Source organism: Sarcophilus harrisii, chromosome 1, assembly GCF_902635505.1.
Source record: "Sarcophilus harrisii chromosome 1, mSarHar1.11, whole genome shotgun sequence".
Taxonomy (NCBI): Eukaryota; Metazoa; Chordata; class Mammalia; order Dasyuromorphia; family Dasyuridae; genus Sarcophilus; species Sarcophilus harrisii.
In genome coordinates this window covers 699,966,711-699,985,636 of record NC_045426.1, presented here as the reverse complement: position 1 = coordinate 699,985,636, position 18,926 = coordinate 699,966,711, and the positions used below count along the sequence as shown (strand labels likewise).

At 53.2% G+C, this 18,926-nt stretch overlaps 1 protein-coding gene across 1 annotated transcript; it reads left to right on the top strand.

The window, feature by feature from the left end:
- Positions 1 to 1,441: 1,441 nt before the first annotated feature.
- On the top strand, positions 1,442 to 10,934 carry TMEM119 (transmembrane protein 119). Its single transcript, XM_031948750.1, has 3 exons — positions 1,442 to 1,623; positions 4,242 to 4,364; positions 9,010 to 10,934. Exon 3 carries the CDS (start codon positions 9,018 to 9,020, stop codon positions 9,918 to 9,920), a length of 903 nt encoding a protein of 300 aa, XP_031804610.1. The 5' UTR covers positions 1,442 to 1,623; positions 4,242 to 4,364; positions 9,010 to 9,017; the 3' UTR covers positions 9,921 to 10,934.
- Positions 10,935 to 18,926: the final 7,992 nt, after the last annotated feature.

Sequence of the window (18,926 nt, the reverse complement as noted above, 5' to 3'; positions counted from 1 at the left end):
CGGAGGTCACTGTCCAAAGGAGGAGAAAGCGGGAAAACTGCTAGAACAAAGCAAATGATGTACGGAACAAATTGGAGAAATCTGTCTGAGGGAAGGCTCTAAAATCAAGGAGAGCCTGGAAAGGCTTCCGGTGGAAGGGGGGCTTTAGGTGGAATCTGTAGGAAATCAGGGTAGCCAGGGAAGTGATGATGATGATGATGATGAGGAGGAGGAGGAGGAGGAGGAGGAAGAGAAAGAGGAAGAGGAGGAAGAGGATTCAAGGCAAGGGGTATGTGCCTGGAGTCCACAGATGGAGGGTCTCATTGAAGGGATAGAAAGGATGTCAGGGCACCATGGGAAGAAGGAAGGTGTAAGGAGACTGGAAGCTATGAGAGACCAAGGGAGGAGGGACTTAAGGGCCAGAGAGAGGCTTCTATTCGGTCCCAGAGGCCTTGGAGGTGACACAGTGGAGCCGTTAGGAAAATCAGTTTGGAGCCGTGGAGGACAAAGTGGGAGGAGCTTCTGGAGACTCAGCAGCAGTCCCTGCCATCTCCAGGTACGGGCTGGACAAAGCTTAGGTGGTAAAGGGGAGTCTGGGGTAGATACTGGCTGCACTCAATTGCTTCTGAGTCCCATTGCAACTCTGGCATCCCCTGCTCTAAGCCCCCTCCCTCTGACATCCCCTGTTCTAAGGCTCACTATTTTCTGCATTCTAAGTCAGAGCCCTTTAGGAGATGATGTTCTATGGCCCACAGTTGAGGACCCCCCTTCTCCTCCTCCATCCCTCTATAGTTTTGTGTGTTTCCTCTTCCATCCTGCAGCAGATGCCCTGAACCCTGAGACAACGGTTGGGAATGATGGGGGCCCCAGGGGTCTCTCATTTCCTGGCTCGGAAGGAAGCGGGGGAGGGCTTGGGAGCAGTGGGGTGCTTGTTTGCCAGGACGTCTCCCTGATGAGGCTGCCTGGGGGGGGTCTCGGGGGGTATCTGGGTGCCTTCCCTTCCTGCACCCACTGCTCCTCTCTCTTTTTATTCTCTTTCTCCCCCCCCCTCTGTCTCTCTCTGTCTCTGTCTCTCTCTCTGTCTCTGTCTGTCTCTGTCTCTGTCTCTCTCTCTGTCTGTCTGTCTGTCTCTGTCTCTCTCCCTCTGTCTCTGTCTCTCGGTCTCTCTCTGTCTCTGTCTCTCATTCTCTGTGTCTTGCCCCTCCCGCCCACCCTGGAAACACTGAGGCAAGCCCGGAGCGGGGGACTTCCCCTTCTTTCCTGGGTTCCCAAGGTCCCCCGTTCTTTCTGGGGGCCAAGGACCTCTCCCTTCTCCCCCCGCCCCCCTTTCCCTGAGCCCCCCTGACTCCGGGAAACTTTGCAGCGGAGCGGGTGAGGGGAAAGAAGACGCTGGCGCGGCCGGAGCAGCCCCCCCCCCCCCCCCCCCCCCCCCCCCCCCCCCCCCCCCCCCCCCTCCCCTCCCCCAGCCCTGCCTGTCCCCACTTGAAACTTGGTTAATGAAAGCAAGCTGCTGGGGCTGGCGCTCACTCGGCGAGCCGGCGGCGGGCGGGCACAGGGGCAAGGGCCCGGGCTCCACCGAGCTGCCTCTTCCCCGGCTGCGGCCCGGGCTCCCGCGTCCCCCTCGCGCCCCTCGCAGCCCCTGCGGTGAGTCCGGGCTTCCCGGGCAGGGGGGGCTGGCTCAGGGCGGGGGGGGGTCCGGGGCTCTCCCAGCCCCCCGAGGCTCCCCGCGGCCGGAGGCTGCCTCCCCTGCCCCCCGGGGCTGCCTCCCCTGCCCCGGCCCCCTCCCGCCTCCAGCCGCTGCCCCGGGACTCGCGGGCCGAACTTGAGCAGCGCTTCCCAGCGGGAGCCCGGGGCCTGAGCGTGGTCAGGGGGTGACACGGGGGGCTTTGCGGTCCCGGCTGCGCGTGGGGGGCCGGGGGGTCGGGGGCGTCTTACGGAAGGGGATCCCTGGGCCGGAGCCCGGCTTTCGCTGCCCCCCAAGTCTCAGACTTCTGTTCCCCCCCCGCGCCCCCGAATCTGTGGCTGTCTGTGAATCCGCGCGGGTCCGCGGGTCCCCCGCGCGCCCGAGTCTGCGGGTGTCTGTGCCTTCTCCGGGGCTCCCCCGTGGGCAGCGGGGCCCGGCGCTATTGCGCGCGCGGCTGCCGAGGCTTGGGGTCGGGCTGCAGCTCTGTGCGCGGCGGGCACCCAGAGGCGGCCGCAGGGGGGGCTCCTTGGTCCCCAAGTCAGTCAGACCGGGCCCATCGTCTGGGGGGGCCGGGGGTCCCCGAGCTCCTTCTCCTTCCCTCCGGGGGAACGCCCCCTCCCCCTCTGCGCTGTCGGGGCGCCGTCGGGGGGCCGTCGGGGGGCTGTCGGGGGGCTGGGCAGCCCGGGCCGAGGGGAGAGGCCGGGCAGCGGGAGCCGCGAGGCTCTGCAGCCCAAGTCTCCGGCGCGCCAGCCTCCGGCTGTGCTTTCCCCTTAATTGAAACCAGGTTTTCTGTGTGTGGGTCCCTTCCCGTCTCCTTCCCCCCTTGCCTCCCCCGCCTGCCCGACGGCCTGAGAGGACCCCTGGTCAGTCCCTGCTCTCCAGGGTACGGAGGGACCTCCCGGGGCGCTCCCGGGAGGGGCGGGGCTCATTTGCATAATCTGCATACTCAGTAACTCAGTCCCTGAGCCAGGATTTAGTTTATATCTAAGTTACTTTAGTGTATTATGTGTCGGGCTCCGGGCTGGGCTAGAGGGTGCCCGCGGAAAACGGGGGGAGGCGGGAGGGGGACACAAGCGAGAAAATCAGGGAGGGGCCTCAGGAACTCCCCGAGTAACTGTGAAGAAAGCCCGGGACGGTTCCAGAGGCCTTGGCTTAGAGGGGGCGCGCTCCTCTAGACCAAGATTCGGAGGTGGGAGAGGGAGATGGGGGCAGAGGAAGCAGGAGGGCGGCGGCCCGAGGGAGGGAACAACACCCGGGCACCCCGAGGCTGAGCCAGGGCCCAAGTGCGGAGAGCTTTAAATGCCAGACCGGGGGGGAGGGGAAGAGAGGCAACAGGGGGCAGTTTCCCGAGTTAGAGAGTGGGGGGCTGGGGGGCCCGAGAGCATCCGCTGGGCGGAGGAGAGACCGGGAGCAAACATGCCGAGGGAGAGCAGACCCCAAGGAAAATGGGCTGCTGGGAGAAAACTGCTGAGAACGACTAAGGACGCGGAGATAGAGCAGCCCCTGGCTTGGGGGGACCCCTCTAGAGGTTGAGGGACTGGGCGGGTCTCAGCTCTTGAGTCTCCTGAATAACCCTGGAAAAGCTCACTCTCTGTCTCTCTCTTTGTCTCTCTGTCTTTCTCTCTGTCTCTGTCTCTGTCTCTGTCTCTGTCTGTCTTTCCTTTCTCTCTGTACCTGTCTCTCTGTCTCTCTCTCCTCTCTCTGTCTTTCTGAATGTCTGTTTCTCTCTGTCTCTCTCTCTCTGTCTCTCTGTATCTCTTTGTGTCTGTGTGTCTCTTTCTCTGTGTGTGTTTCTGTCCGTCTCCTCCCTCTGTCTTTTTTCTGTCTCTCTGTGTCTCTCTGTGTCTTTCTCTCTTTCTCTGTCTCTGTCTCCTCTCTTTCTGTCTCTCTGTCTCTGTCTTTCTTGTGTCTCTCTCTGTCTCTGTCTCTCCTTTCTCTCTGTATCTGTCTCTCTGTGTCTCTCTCTCTTTACTCTGTCTTTCTGAATGTGTCTGTTTGTCTCTGTCTGTCTCTGACTCTCTCTGTATCTCTTTGTGTCTGTGTGTCTCTTTCTCTGTGTGTGTTTCTGTCCGTCTCCTCCCTCTGTCTTTTTTCTGTCTCTCTCTCTCTGTGTATCTCTCTGTGTCTGTCTCTCTGTCTCTGTCTCTGTCTCTCTGTATCTCTCTGTGTCTGTCTCTCTTTGTCTCTGTCTCTGTCTCTCTATCTATGTGTCTGCGTCTGTCTCTCCTCTCTCTGTCTCTCTCTCAGCCTTGGTTCCCGTATCACGAAGCTAACCGAGGGTAGATGAGGCACCTTGTAAACTCCCTTCTGGCCTTAAATTCTGTGAGCAGGAATCTGTATGTCTCAGGGCTGGGGCACAAGTCGAGCTTCCCTTCCCCAGGCACCACGGACAGGACCCAGAACCCCCAGCGAGCTATGGGCCGTCCTGCTTCTCGGGGGAGCTGGGGATGGGGATTTCCCCTAGGATGGTTCCTGAAAGTGATCACGAAGGGAGTTGACCTTGGGGGAAAACCTGCCCCCTCCCCAGGGAATCTGCAGAATGGGACTGAGCTATTTACAGTCGGATCTTTGTTCTCAGGGAATCACCGGACTTTTAGGCCGGGAAGGACTACTGGAGGGTCTCTGGTTCAGCGGCTACTTTCTCAGCTGGAGAAACTGAGTCCCACACCCAGGAAGTGACGGGCCCCAAATCACGGAGGAGGTAGGAGCAAAGGCCCAGGGGTGGGAAGCTTTATAAGCTGATTATTGAGAGATGAGTGGGGCTCGGGACTGGGGGACGAAGGCACGTGGATCCTCAGCCAAGAGATGAGAAAAGATCTTTCTTCTTCCCATTCTCCTCCCCACATTTATTGCTTCAGAACACCATTCCCTCCAGTCGCTGTAGAAGGGACCCTTGGTCTCCAGTGTAGGAGCAGATGATCCGGTTTAAAGAACTGCAAGACCATGAGATGTAGGAGGGAGCTTAGAACAGGGGATGTCAGGGCTGGGGGGGCCTTAGAACAGGGGGTATCAGCACCCAGAGGTCAGTCCAGATTCCCTCCCTGTCTCAGACCTCCTTAAAGTTATAGCTTGGTGAGGGGCTTCCTGGTTACAGAACAAGCCATATTCTTCTTTTCTGCTGAGGATGTTTCAGCAGCAGGTGGGAGCCAAGGTACTTTTAATACAGACACAAACATTTTCCAAGTCACTAATGAAAATATCGCTCTCTCCCGGGGTTCGTCTCCCTGGCCGATTGCTGAGGGCTGCAGAACGCATGTGCACGTACATTTACGTAGGAGAATAGTGATGATGATGAAGAGAAGCCGGATGAGGAGGGGGCCTGAGAGCTCCCTGCCCAACAGAAGGAGGGTATCGAGCAATCCCAGAACTCCCAAGGGCCGGCATTAAATCGCTTTTTGAATCACGGCATCACAGCTTAGAGCTTTGGAACCATTGAGCCCAGATCCCGCATTTCACAACTGAGAAAAAGGCCCAGAATGGCTTGCTTAAGTACACAGAGATTAAAATCTCAGAGTGGGGTTGTAAGCTGCCATTGCCAATCCAGAACTCTTTCCAGTGAACCACAACATCCCGCAACCAAATCATGGAATTCAGGAGTCATTGAATTACGGGAGAGCAGATTCTTAGAACAAAGATTATGAGACTCATATAAAAATCATATTAGATGATCTTAGAATCAGAAACTTGGAATCAGAGAATCTTAGAGTCCCACAATCAATGATTTTATGAATCTTAGAATCTAGGAATCATAGTCATTGAATTAGAGAAGAGCATGATTTTAGAATCACCCAATTGAATAATTAGCGAATAGTAGAATCATACTTTCTTTTTTTTACTGAGGCAATTGGGGTTAAGTGAGTTGCCCAGAGTCACACAGCCAGGAAGTGTTAAGTGTCTGAGGTTGGATTTGAACTCAGGTCCTCCTGACTTTGGGGCTGATGCTCTATCTGCGGCCCCTGGCTGCCCGAATCATACTTTCTTGGAATCAGTACCACACACTTGCTGAATCAGAGTCTTGGAACTTGATTCTTACAATGAAAGAAATTTGGAGTCTTAGATACAATCATTAAATTAGAAAAATCTTGTTATTAAATCTGTCCAATTCTTCCTGACCCAATTTGGGATTTTCTTGGCAAAGAAAACCACCAATTCCATGTCCCAGCCCATTTTACAGATGAGGAAACTGAAGTAAACAGGGGGGCAGTGACTTGCCCAGGGTCATCCAGCTAGCGAGTGTCTGAGGCTGCATTAGAGCTCGGGGCTTCCTGAGTCAGGCCCATCGCTCTGTGCCACCTGGATGCCCAGGACTTTGGATCTCAGAAATCGTAGAATCTTGGAATTCTAGTCCCAGGATCCCAGAGGCCCCAGCGTGGTCGCGTAACCCATCCTGGACTAGAAGTCGGGCTTCCAGCCCCTGCCCCACCCGCCAGGGTCTCCCCTCCCAGCTGGATCACAGGCAGACTCAGCTCTCGGAGCCGTCCTGGCTCCTGCCCCAAAGCTGGGAATCCGAGGATGAGCCCGGCCAGTCTGCAGGGACGGGGCCTTGGCACAGGGGGCTCGGGCCCAGAGCAGCTGCCCGGCCCCTGTGGGGGTGGGAGCTGGAGGAGCGGGATCATCTGGTTCTCATCTGCTCCGACCCACGTCATGCTGGGGGATGCATTCTCCAATAGCCTGGGATCCCGGGAGCCATTTGTGGGCTTTTCCTACAAAACTGTTTGCAGACGGGAGACCTGGGGGGAGGAGGCTGGATTTCGGGCCCTGATGGGGGGGGACACAGACAGAGCAGGGTCCCCAGCCCCCCCAGTCTCAGCGAGCGGGTGCAGGGTCCGGGTTTCAGTTCCTGGGGAAGGAGGGGGAGCTCAAATGGGGGGGCCGGTTAAAAATAGGGTTTGCTCTGAGCCTTTTGGAGGAGAGGAAAACCAGGGTTCTGGGCAGCCTCTGGTCCCCACCTCCTCGGTGGGCCCTGCGGTGGGTGGGGTGGCGATCCTGGGGCGGGGGGGAGGGGGGCAGCCCTCTCTCTTGCAAAGGGCTGACTGGGCCTTTTAGAGCTTTGGGCTGTGGTCAGGCTGCAGGGCCTGGCTCTGGCCAGCAGCCCTGCGGAGCCGGGCCTGCCAAGCGGGCATTTCTGTGCCCCGGGCCCGGGGAGCCCTTCCCCCGGAGCCACCTCCTTCCTCCCCTCGTCAGTCCCTCAGCAGAGCACAGGCCGGGAAGGGCTTTCTCTCTGGGGGCAGCACTGGGCCCGTCTCCAAGCACATTTCCTTGATCTCGTCTGAACGTCTGGAAGTGTTATCTGTCCCCCCGGACACGTGGAGGCTTCCGAGCCAAGCTTTCAGACCCATACGGGGCTGGATGGAGGTCACGGGCCCCTTTTTCACACAGAGTAAACCGAGGGCCAGGGAAGTACGCTGACTGGCCCAAAGCCGTCTTGCCTCGCGCTCTGCTGGGCTTTTAAACATTTTTCCGCTATGTCCAACCCTTTGTGAGCCCCTTTGGGGTTTTCTTGGCAAAGAAACTGGAGCAGTTTGTGGTTTCCTTCCTCCAGCTCATTTTACAAATGGGGAAACGGAGGCAAACAGGGTTAATTAAGTGACTTGCCCAGCTGGAAAGTGTCTGAGGCTGGGTTTGAACTTGGGATGATGGCTGCAGGCCACTTCTGACAGATCTCTGGGGCTGATGGAGAAGGGTCCACCCACCTGGGAGAAATCCATCTCTTCCCAGAGAGAGGAGTAGACACTCGGGGACTTCCAAGTTATGTGACCCTGCTCTCACCGAACCTTGATTTCTTCCCATAATCAATGGAGGGATCATCAGGTCCCCAACTTAGAGCTGAAATGGTTTTCCTGAAGCACACGGGGTCTGGCTATGGCATCTCCCATTCAATAACCGTCAGTGACTCCCTATTACCTCGAGGGCCAGCAAGCGCCTCTCCTTGGCAGTTAAGCTCCCGCTTTCCCCCCGTCACCCCCACATTTCCCATCACCGAGGCTTGGCACTGGCCGTCCCCGCCGCCTAGAACGCCGTCTCCTCCCCCCACAGGCTCCTTCAGGGCTCAGCTCAAACCCCACTTTCTGGTTCCCTCCCCCCTCCCAACCAAGCTAGTCCCTGAGAATATCCTCAGCACTTTGTAGCTTCCTTGTTCTTAGCTATTTATCCATTTTGTATGAAATAATCATTTTTGTATGAACATAATTTTGGTTCATGTACATTATGTAAATGACTTTACATTCGATTGTGAGCTCCTTCAGGGCGGGGACTATTCTTGCCTTTCTTTGCATCCCCAGGGCTTAGAATAACGCCTGGTACCCAGTAGGCATTTAATAAATGTTTATTGAGCCGAACTGAAGTGACTCAGCCAAAGTCACATAGTTGGACAACAGCGATGGTGGGATTTGAACTCAGAGCCTTTTAAATCCCAAACCCAGTTTCCAGCTGCCCCGTTCTGGCACTCAGTGACACTGTGACCGGTGGGTGACTTGACTCAATGTTAAACCTTTTTGGCCCCTGGACCGTGGGGGGCTTGTGCTCTGAGTCTGTCAGAGATGAATGAAACAAAGCAGATTTTCCAGCCTCGCACCTGGAGCCCAGCCTGGGGACAAGCCAGCCTGGCTCCAGGGCAGGGAAGCTCCCGCCTCTGGCCCTTCCTTGTTCTGGGACCCTGAGCAGTCACCGGCTGGCTGAGCCCGGGCGCTGAGGGGGCGGGTGGAGATCTGGGCCCTGGAGGCCCCGTCGGCTCAGGGAAATCCGGGGCCTGGTGGAAGTGAGGGGAGTCCGGGGGGCCCGAGGCTGTGGCGAGGCCGGCCTCCTGACCCGGGCCGTGTCCGCAGGTGCTGCACTGGGAGGGGATCTCAGACGTCTGCCATGGGAGGACCTGGTTCCAGTCCCCACGAACACCAGTGGCCAGTCCCTTTAACCTGCCCGGTCCCAAGGCTTGGGCCTGGAGTTCCCTCATTTTACACAGGAGGAACCCGAGGCCGCAGGTCGAGCGCCGGACTTGAAGTCGAGGGTCCCGGATTCACATCCGAGCTCTGTTATTTACTGCCCGGCCACTGTAGCTTCTCTGGACCTCAGTATCCCCATCTGTAAAATGGGAAGGGAATTAGGATAGATGACCTTTGAATTCCCATTCAGCTCAAGAGCATTTACCCGGTTACTTTCTGTTTCTTCAACTCCATCGTTCCTTCTTCGTCTTCCTCCCCCCGATCCGTGTCTACAATGTTGTAAAATCTAGGCAGGGAAAAGGACTCTCTGACTAGGAGGGAAGAGCTGTGGGATTCGCACCCGGCTCTGACTCTAGGGCCACGATGCATCTTGAGTGAAATAAAAGCTCCTTCTCCTGTTTCCCACAGATCTCCTCATGACGCCCACTGAGAAAATGGCCCCGCTGGCGACCGGCGTCCTCCTGTTGCTCCTGCCCCTCCTGAGGGCCCCGGCCGCCACGGCCCTCTCGGTGCTGGTCCAGGGCGCCGTCCTGGAGGACAGCGGGGGCAGCGGGGAGCTGGAGGGCTCTTCGGCTTCCTCCCCCAGCCTCCCCCCGCCCCGGACCCCGGCCCTCAGCCCCACCTCGGTGGGGCCCCGGCCCACGCCCATGGCAGGGCCCTCGCCCCCCACCAACTTCCTGGACGGGATCGTGGACTTCTTCAGGGAGTACATGCTGCTCATCGCCGTGGTGGGGTCCCTGGTCTTCCTGCTCCTGTTCATCATCTGCGCGGCCGTCATCGTCCAGCAGAAGCACAAGGCCTCCGCCTACTACCCGTCCTCCTTCCCCAAGAAGAAGTACGTGGACCAGAGCGACAGGACCGGGGGCCCGCGGGCCTTCAGCGAGGTTCCCGACAGGACCCCCGATGCCCGCCCGGACGACGCCGCCGTGGACGCCTCCCGCCAGCTGCAGGCGGACATCCTGGCCGCCACCCAGAATCTCAAGTCTCCCACCAAGGGGCCCGTGGCCAACGGGGACGGAGTCAAGGTGGAGGAGACGGAGGGAAGGAAGAAGGATGAGGAGGGGGGCGCCGAGGAGGAAGCCCCAGGCCAGGGAGGCCCCAGTGAGAAGCCAGAGGCTGCCTCTGGGGAGGCCGCTGAGCCGAGTTGTCCGTCGGAGGCCGCGGCAGAGGAGCCGCCGGCCGTTGGGACGGACCCTGGTGAGCGGGAGGGCGCTTTGCCACCAGAAGCTGGGGAAGCCACCAGTCTCCCTGTCCCCGAGGGTCCCTGTGCCTGCGGCAGTCCCTCTCCGGAGGTCGGGCAAGCCAGCGGCCTTCAGTGAACCGGGCCTGAAGCCCAGCTGGCCTCCAGACTCTGCCCTGACCACCTAGACCAGGCTGGGCCGGCCCTGGGAGTCCGCCTGCGGCTGGGGGACATCTCAGCCAGCCTGTTCCCCAGAGCCCTGAACATCCACCCCAAACTCTCCGGGGGACCCAACCCTCCACTTGGCTTCCACCCCAGCAGCCCCTGAAAGGTCAGGACTTCCTCCGGCGCCTCCAGAGCCCCCCCAGAGCCAGACTGCGCTGAGTCCGAGCCCCCATGACATAAAGGTCCAGCCCCTTCTCTACAGACCCCTCCCCCTTTAGCTGAACTCCAGGCAGCTTGCCACCGGCCCCTGGCACTGCCATCTGGGGCCAGACACTAGGAAGGGTCTTTTGGAGGCTTTCCTTGGATGCAGGGAGGGACAGGAGATGTCACTGCTGACAAAGGACCAGGGGTTCCTTCATTTCCCCTAAGAGGATTGCTTGGGGGCCCTTAGGGTCCTGTACCCTGACCTTGGAGGCTCACCACGGCTCTCTGGCTCGGGAACCCACCTGAGGCAGGGCCTGGGGGTGGCTGGAACTGGGTGCCGGCCTCAAGCCTGGAATGGACATCAGTGACCTTCCCTCCCCAAAGACATGACCAGTACGGCGAGTCAAAGGAGACGGTCTGACTCAACAGGGGTCTCCTCCACTTAAGCTAAAAAAGGCAGGCCCCAGGGTCTCTTTCCTCCTTCTGTAACCACTTGTTTGTCCCATGGGCTTCAGGGTGGGGCCCAGACTCCCCTTAGCCGCCCATTAGAGCTTCACTGCCAACGCATCTCTCGGATCGGGGCCGGATCGCGGGACCGCTGCCCTCGGGGGGAGGAGCAGGAGCTCCCCTGCACCGGCATCCTCTGGGCCCCATCCCTGGTACCCTATTAGCAAGGACAAGAAGGAGCGCGCTGCTCCATCTAGCAATGGTAACGACGGTACATCCTAATAAACCTGCTCTGGTGCGATTCGCCTTGTGAGGCTGCCTTTCTTTGGGGTCCTAGAGGGGTGGAGGGAGGGGGGGTGAAGCTTCAGGAAGGGAAAGCCCTGGTGGGCTTTGACTGGCAGATCCAGGACTTGGTCACAGAGGCAGCTCTCTCTGAGACCACGTGACTCTCCTGGACCCTGGGTCTGGCCCAAACAGGCCTTGGTTTTGCATTTCACCATGACACAGTGTCCTCTGCCTGGCACAGCGGGATCCTCCCCCCTGCCTCTGCACTGCAGGAAAGTGAGGCAGCCTCTCACTCTGGCTTAACTTACAGAAAGATGTCTGGACAGACAGACCAGAGCTCAGAAATGGAGCCTTCTGAGTCACCTAGTTTTCCAGCCTGGGATGGCATCCAGGGCCTGGACTCTGGTTGCTGTGGGGGAAGCTTCTCACCCCCTGTTCCATACCATTCCTCATCAACGTGCGGCAGAGGAGAGGAAGGCAGCTGTGGGCTCTGCCCAGCCCCGGGCCCTCATGGGAGTTTTGTGTTACTTGCATAAAGTACGGCAGGGAGTGAGAGCCAGGAAAACGGAGTCTTTCCATCCCTCTCTTCCTTTGGAGGAGGGAACTGGCCTTTCTCCGCTTGACCCCACGGACCGGAGCTGCTTGACCCCAGAGGTCTGAGCAAGAGACAAAGAATGGAAGTGACAGAGAGAGAGATTTAAACTCCTGGAGGGGCCTCCTGCCCATCCCCTTTGGGAACTATAAGGACAATGGGATGGCAGGGAGCCATTAGCTGATGACTGGATCCCCTCACATCTGGTTTGGAATAGCAGGGACGCCATGAAATAACCCATCGCTCTCCTTTTACAGATTGCCCAGAGGTCATGGGGTCAACTAGTAACAAAACTGGGCTGTGAACCCCAAAATTAGATAGAAATGTCACTCTCATTAGCCCCCTTGGGCACACTGGGAATCACCGCTGATTTGTATCTGGAACGACCCTCAAAGGTCATAAGAACATAGAAATACAGCGTAATGGGGTCCTGGCCCATGATGCTTCAGTGCTTAGAGCAAATACAATACTCTATCCACCACATAGGGCTGTGATGAGGTTGTTTTCAGATAGGTGTGATGGAGAGACCAGGGCCTAGTCTGTGGAAGCATTCTATGAACGGTTTCTGTTGTATTGCTGTGGAGTAACCCAAAGTGTTTTAATTGGCTCTTCAGTGCAATCAGATAAAATTTCTCTCTTCCTCATTTTCTTTTGGGGGAGGAGAAAGAACTACCTTGAGGTTACAAGCAGGGGCTAAGTCATGGGCCGGCTTCCTCACTGGCTGCCCCATGGCCGTGACTGTGGGGCACTACTGTACTTTTGCCAGAATCGGGTTATTCTCTGCTGATCTTAGATGATTATTAGAAACAGAATCAACCTTGGGAGTTTTAAAGGGTCAGAGAAGCTGGCAGTAGAATCTACCGCAGGATCTGTCAGCAGCGACAGGCACCTCCAGCCCAAAGGGGGATTTTGCCGGACCCAGTGCAGCTAAGATGTCCTGCAAGGAAGGAAATAATTTGTCCATCGCAGTGGTTCTCAAAGTATGGTCTAGAGGATCCTGGGAATCTCTGAAACCCTTTTAGAGGGTCTACAAATTCAAAAATAGTTTTTATTTCCAATATGGTAAATGTCTATAAATATAATCCAGATAAACAAAAACGCTTTGGAGAGATCCTCGATAATTTTTAATAGGATAAAGACACTGAAAACTAAAGTTTGAGAACCACTGGTCCATCAGGTGCCCCATTCAGAACTGAATTTAACGGGGGGACCGTTAGGTGGTCACCGCTTCTAAGTCTGGGGCCCTCTGAGGTACTTTGGATCTTGCTGTGTCTTCTGAGTCAATAACCCTTTGCAAAAGCTAATTGATGTTAATCAGTTAATTGATATTGAAATCTAAGCTACTGGTCAAATGGATGTTGAGGAGGTGGTAACTGGGAATTGATACTGGAGGAACACACCAAATGAGGGCTTGTAAGCAATAGAAATAGAGCAATGGAAAACTTCTCAGGGTTCTCGGGGAAGCTCAAGGGGGGCAGAAACAGTGACCTTGCTCTGGGGATCCAAACTAATTGTGGCTTAGCCCCACTTTTCTATATTCTGCAGCAGGACCAATGACTTAGAACGGGAAGGGACCTGTTGGGCTTCAAGCTCTCTAAATAATAAATGAAATAGAGTCCTCACATAGCTAGTAAGTATGTAAGGGAGGATTTGAACTCAGGACTTCCTGGCTCTTCATGTCTGACCCCCTCCTTTTCCATATGAGGCCACCGAGTCCCAAGAATTGATTTGCCCATGTGACCATAGGGACCCAATCCAGAAGGATGAGTTGAAGGCAGGGAGATGCTAGGAGGTGAAGATTCAGAGAGGACTTTGGAGCTCAGCCCACTTGACTGCCTTCAAGGCTCAGCTCAGAAGGCCTTTCCCAGTCCTCCCAGCTGAGTGTGCTTCATACCCTGCCCCAAATGGATTTATTCACCGACTTCTCAAATTTCTGTCTCCAATCTCAAATTCTCTCTCCTCCCTCCACCCCCTCCATGTAGAGACTGTTGGATTTTTGCTTCTTTGTCCCCAAGGGGTTAACAAATGTCTGTTGAATTGACTATTTAGTTGAGGTCCTTAATTTTACAGATAGGGAAACTGAGACCCAGATTAGTTAGCAGTAGCCTAAGGTCAATCAGCTGGGGAAATTGAGGAGCTGAGAATTGTGATCCCTTTTCTTCCCACTACTCGGCACAGCCTCCATGGAGGGGTCACCACCCTTGCTCCCACCAAGGACTGAGAGGAGAAATCACTTGGAAGTCTCTCTCTCCAGCTGGGGGAGGAGGAGGAGGAGAGGTGAGCCTAGGAGACCATTGTTAGGCTTGTTGGGGTCCCTGCCAACGTCTGAACAGCCCTTCTACTGTCCCTCGCTTGTAAAAATGTCCAGAGATGTGCCAAATAAAACTCACATCTGCCCCCAGGGGATGGGGAGGAGGCTGAAGGCTGAGGGCCGGGATGGAGTCTGTTACTCTGCCAACTTTTTCCTCTGTCTTAGTGGTGAGGAAGAAAAGCCCTCGGCAGCCAATAAAACGCAGTCTGCGGAAGTGAGAGACCTAGGGATGTGGGAATCGAGGGCTCGGGGCTTCCAGCCAGAAAATTGGTCCTCTTCCCCCTCCCCCTCTTCTCTCTCCTTGCCCTCCCCACTCCCCTCCACTCCCAGGCCTTCTCTTAGTTCTGCCTTCTACCCCATGCAAGGATATCCTCAAGGATGTTCAGAAGCATCCTCGCAAGTGTGCATCGCCTTAGATTCTCATTGTCTGCTCCTGGAAGGCATCGGAGGCGGTGTCCCTCTGAACGTCCTGGATTTGACGCCTCTTCTCTAGAACAACTCCCAGCCCCTGCTCATTCAGCCTCTGTTTGAATACCCCCACTCCCAAGGACCTCACTATCTTTAGAACAACTGTCTCACTTTTGGACGGTGCTAATTAATAGAAAAGTTAGGGGGCACAGTGGATAGAGCACCCAGGCTACTATCAGGAAGACCTGAGGTCAAGTCAAGCCTCAGACATTTACTGGCTGTAAGACCCTGGGTAAGTCCCTTCACTTTGTTTGCCTCAGTTTCCTCATCTCTCAATTGAGTTAGAGAAGGAAATGGCAAAACACTCCAGTATCTTTGTCAAGAAAACCCTGAATGTTCTCCAAACAATAAATGGTCAAAGGATACGAACAGACAATTTTCAGACAAAGAAATTAAAGCGATTTCTAGTCATGTGGGAAAAAAAATGCTACAAATCACTATTGATTAGAGAACTCTGAGGTACCATCTCACACCTCTCAGATTGGCTAAGGTGATGGGAAAAGATAAATGTTGGAGGGGGTGTGGGAAAACCGGAGCACTGATACATTGTTGGTGGAGTTGTGAACTGATCCAACCATTCTGGAGCAATTCTATGCCCAAAGGGCTACCAAATTGTGCATACCCTTTGATCCAGTAATGTTTCTACTGGGCTTATATCTCAAAGAGAGGAGGGAAAGGGACTCACATGTGCAAAAATATTTGTAGCAGCCCTTTTCATAATAGCAAAAAACTGGAAACTGAGTGGATGCCCATCAGTTGGAGAAAGGCTGAATAAGTTATGGTATATGAAGGTTATGGAATATTATTATTCTGTAAGAAACGATCTGCAGGATGATTTCAGAGAGACCTGGAGAGACTTACAGGAAATGACCCCAAGTGAAATGAGCAGAACTAAGAAAACATCGTACGTGGCAAAAGTAAGATTGTGTGTAATTAATTTTGATGGATGTGGCTCTTTTCAACAATGAGGTGATTCAAAATAATTCCAATAAATCTGTGACGGAGAGAGGATGGTAGAGACTGAATGTGGATCACAACAAAGGACTTTCATCTTCATTATTGTTTTATTTGTTTGCTTTTTTTTTTCCTCCTCTCATGTTTTTTTCTTTTGATCTGATTTTTCTTGCTCAGCATGATGAATATGGAAGTACATTTAGAAGAATTGCAGATTTAGACTATATGGTATTGCTTTCTGTCTAGGAGAAAAATTTGGGATACAAAGTTTTGCAAAGGTGAATGTTGAAAATTATTTTCGTGTGTATTTGGGAAAATAAAAAGCTATTAAAAAACAAAACAAAGAAAACTCCAAATGGGGTTATAAAGAGTCCGACATGAGTGAACAACAATAAGGAGTTCTTCCATTTTTACGAGACAAAATAAGTGACTTACCCCACTGGTCCTAATTTTGCTCTCTAGGGTTAAGCAAAATCTGATCCCTCCTTCCAATAATAGCCCTTCAGATGCCCCCCTTCCATTTCCTTCCCCAGTAGAATTGGGTTCTTTGAGGAACTTAGAAAATGCCTTTTTCACTCGGCCAATGTTTATCATGTCTCCTCTGTACTTTAAGCTCTCACTGAGTCTCCTCCAGGAACTGAGATATTAAATGGCTTGCCCAAAGTCTCCTCTCATCTTAAATACTTAGAAAAGATTCTTTCCATGAATGAATGAATCACAAATCAGAAGTCCAAACCAGAAGGGATCTCAAAGACGGAGGCTATCTCTAATGAGGTTTTTTTTTTTCTCCTGGATTAATACCCCCAAAAGCTTTTGTCCATCCTCCTGTGACACAATTCCCAAGTCCCTTCCCCAACCAGATTGCCTCCTCTCTGGACACATTTCCCCACCAAGACACATGGAGACATTCTGTATATTCCTGACTAGGGATTCTGCTCCAGCTTCCCTGGGAGAGGAAAATCGGCCCTCTGTGCTGTTCTGAAGAAAGTGGGTATAGGGAGTCATCCATCCACTCGGGATTTACCCTGTCTGCTTGGAAGAGGTGTCCCACCCTGCTCACCAGTTCTTGAAGAACTAAGAACTAGCAATTCTGATGCCTGGGGTGAGTAGCAGGAAAGGGACCCTCGATTCAACTTTTAAAGGCAAATTTAGGTGCATTGAGGGAGAAATGTTGGATTCTGGGATACAAGTTTCCAGTGAAAATGATGAAGCAAACCTTGTGGGGAGAGACACATAGAAGCTAGCAGGGGGCGTGCTGGAACCAGCTCTGATGGCTTGTGAAAGCCAGTTCTTAAATTTCCTGCAGGAGTATTTACACTTAGGAAAGAGCAAATGCTACATACAAATCAGAGTTTGAGCTATTGTTTTATTTTTATCTTCTAGATTCAATAAAGTGATGGTGAAAAGGTGGAAAATGCAGATTTAACTTAGAGGGTCATATCTATAACTCTCCCCTCCACACCCCAGAAGGCTGGTTGTTAAACATTTACTAAGACACCCCTATCTTTAAACCACTGTGAAGAGAGACATGGCAGTCTCATGGACTGGGTATAGCAGTACTTGGGTCAAGGAGTTTAACTAATTATTCTATCACAGTTATTGTTTTTGCCTCGGAGAAAGAGGAATACTGACTAAATCCCGGTGACCCGGGCCAATGCCCCAGTGGTCTCCCCTTAATTAGGGGTCTGTGAACCGAAGTCAGCAGCTGTGGTCTCATAGAAGCCCCTGGATCTGAGGGCCCTCTTTCTCCCCCTCCCCCCATAAATGAGCCTCCCCTTTTTTCTCTTCTCTTTCTCCCCCATCCCGGCTGCTGGGGGGATTTGGCCCAGCTCAGGTTGCCCTCACAAATTCCCTTGCAGCTGCTGGCTCTGTCCTCCTGGGCAGGGGGAGGCTTTATAGCAGCAGCTGCACTGTATAAAATAAAACGGCTGCTAGTAAATTGGTTCCTGCCATTCCCCGCTGCCACCGGATACTGGCTCCAGTGCCTGGAGTAGGGTATCCTCCCAGACACAGCTTTGGAGATAGTGGTGGGGACCAAGGCCCCAGTCTGGGCTCGGGACTTCTCGCCTGGGCCAGGACCCCTTCTTAGAGAGGCCTCTGGGAGGGTGGACTCCAGGTGGAGGAGCCATCCCTGGACACAAAAGCACCATGGGGACAGAGGGAGAGGCAATGATGGCTTTGCCCAGCGATGGGCACCCTGCAAGTCCCCTGACCTCCCTGGGTCTCAGTTCCTCATTTTACAAATGGGGGTCGGACAAATGGTCTCTGATGTTTTTCCCAACACCAGACTGAGATGATGTTTGGCAATCTCTGTGACTTTAGCCAAGTCCTTTTCTCTGTAAAATGGAAGGACTAGAGCTGAGCTCTAAGGTCCATTTCAACCCCATACAGTGGTTCTCAAAGTATGGTCTAGAGAATCCCGGGGATCTCTGAAACCCATTAGAGGGTTTTGTAGAATTTGTTCCAATTTGTAGAATTTGCTACAAATTCAAAAATAGTTTTTATTTCCAAAATGGTAAATTCTATAAATATAACTCAGATAAACAAAAATGCTTTGGAGAGATCCTCAATAATTTTTAATAGGATAAAGATACTGAAAACAAAAGTTTGAGAACCACTGGGTATATCCTTTGGGTGGGAGGGGAGAGATAAGGCGATGCCCGAGAGTCTGCTCCAGAGGCAAGGTTATCCAAACAGCCATAGTTCTATCCTGCCCTTTGCCCCCAAGAGTAGAACTGAGACCAGTGGGGTGGAGCAGATCCCTGGGCGTGACTGTTGTTGCTTAGTCATGTCAGTAGAGTCCTAATCTAATTATTAATCCCATTCCCTCCATGAGTCCTAAGTCAATTGAGATAACTAGGATGACTTCCTTTGAATTTCTGAGGGGATGCCCATCAATTGGTGAATGGTTGAACAAATCGTGGTATATGCTTGTAATGGGATACTATCCTGCGGTAAGAATTGATGAGCAGACTCATTTCAGAAAAGTCTGAAGAGACTTCTGTGAACTGATGCTGAGTGAAGTGAGCAGAGCCAGGAGATCATTATACGCGGCAACAACAAAATTATACGATGACCAGTTCTGATGGATGTGGCTCTCTTCAACAATGAGATGAATCAGGCCAGTTCCAATGATCTTGTGATTATGAGAGCCATCTACACCCAGAGAGGAGATTATGGGAACTGAGGGTGGTTCACAATATAGCATTTTCACTCTTTTTTTCCCCCTTTTGTATGGTTTTGTTCACAACATGACTAAAATGATAAAATGTAGGGAGGGAGAGGAGAGGGAAAGGAAAACATTTGGAATTTAACGTTTTGTAAAACTAAAGCTTAAAATTGTCTTTACATATAACTCAGGAAAAAATAGAATATTATTTCAAAATAGATTTCTTTCATTATCTATTGTTTTTACATCACCTAGACCCCTCCTTTTATCCTTCTCTCTTCCCCTTCCCAGAAAACCATGCATTAGAACAGAGTTTTTTTTTCAAAAAAACAAAAACAATTGAAAAAAACCCGATGTCAATTTTTTTAACCTATTGTTATTTGTTGCTTAAGTTATGTCCAATCCTTCATGACCCCATTTTTTTTTTTTTTTTTGCAAAAATACTGGAGCCATTTCCTTCTCCAGTTCAATTTACAGATGAGGAAACTGAGGTAAACAGAATGAAGTGACTTGTCCAGGTTCACACAGCTAGTAACTGTCCGAGACCGGG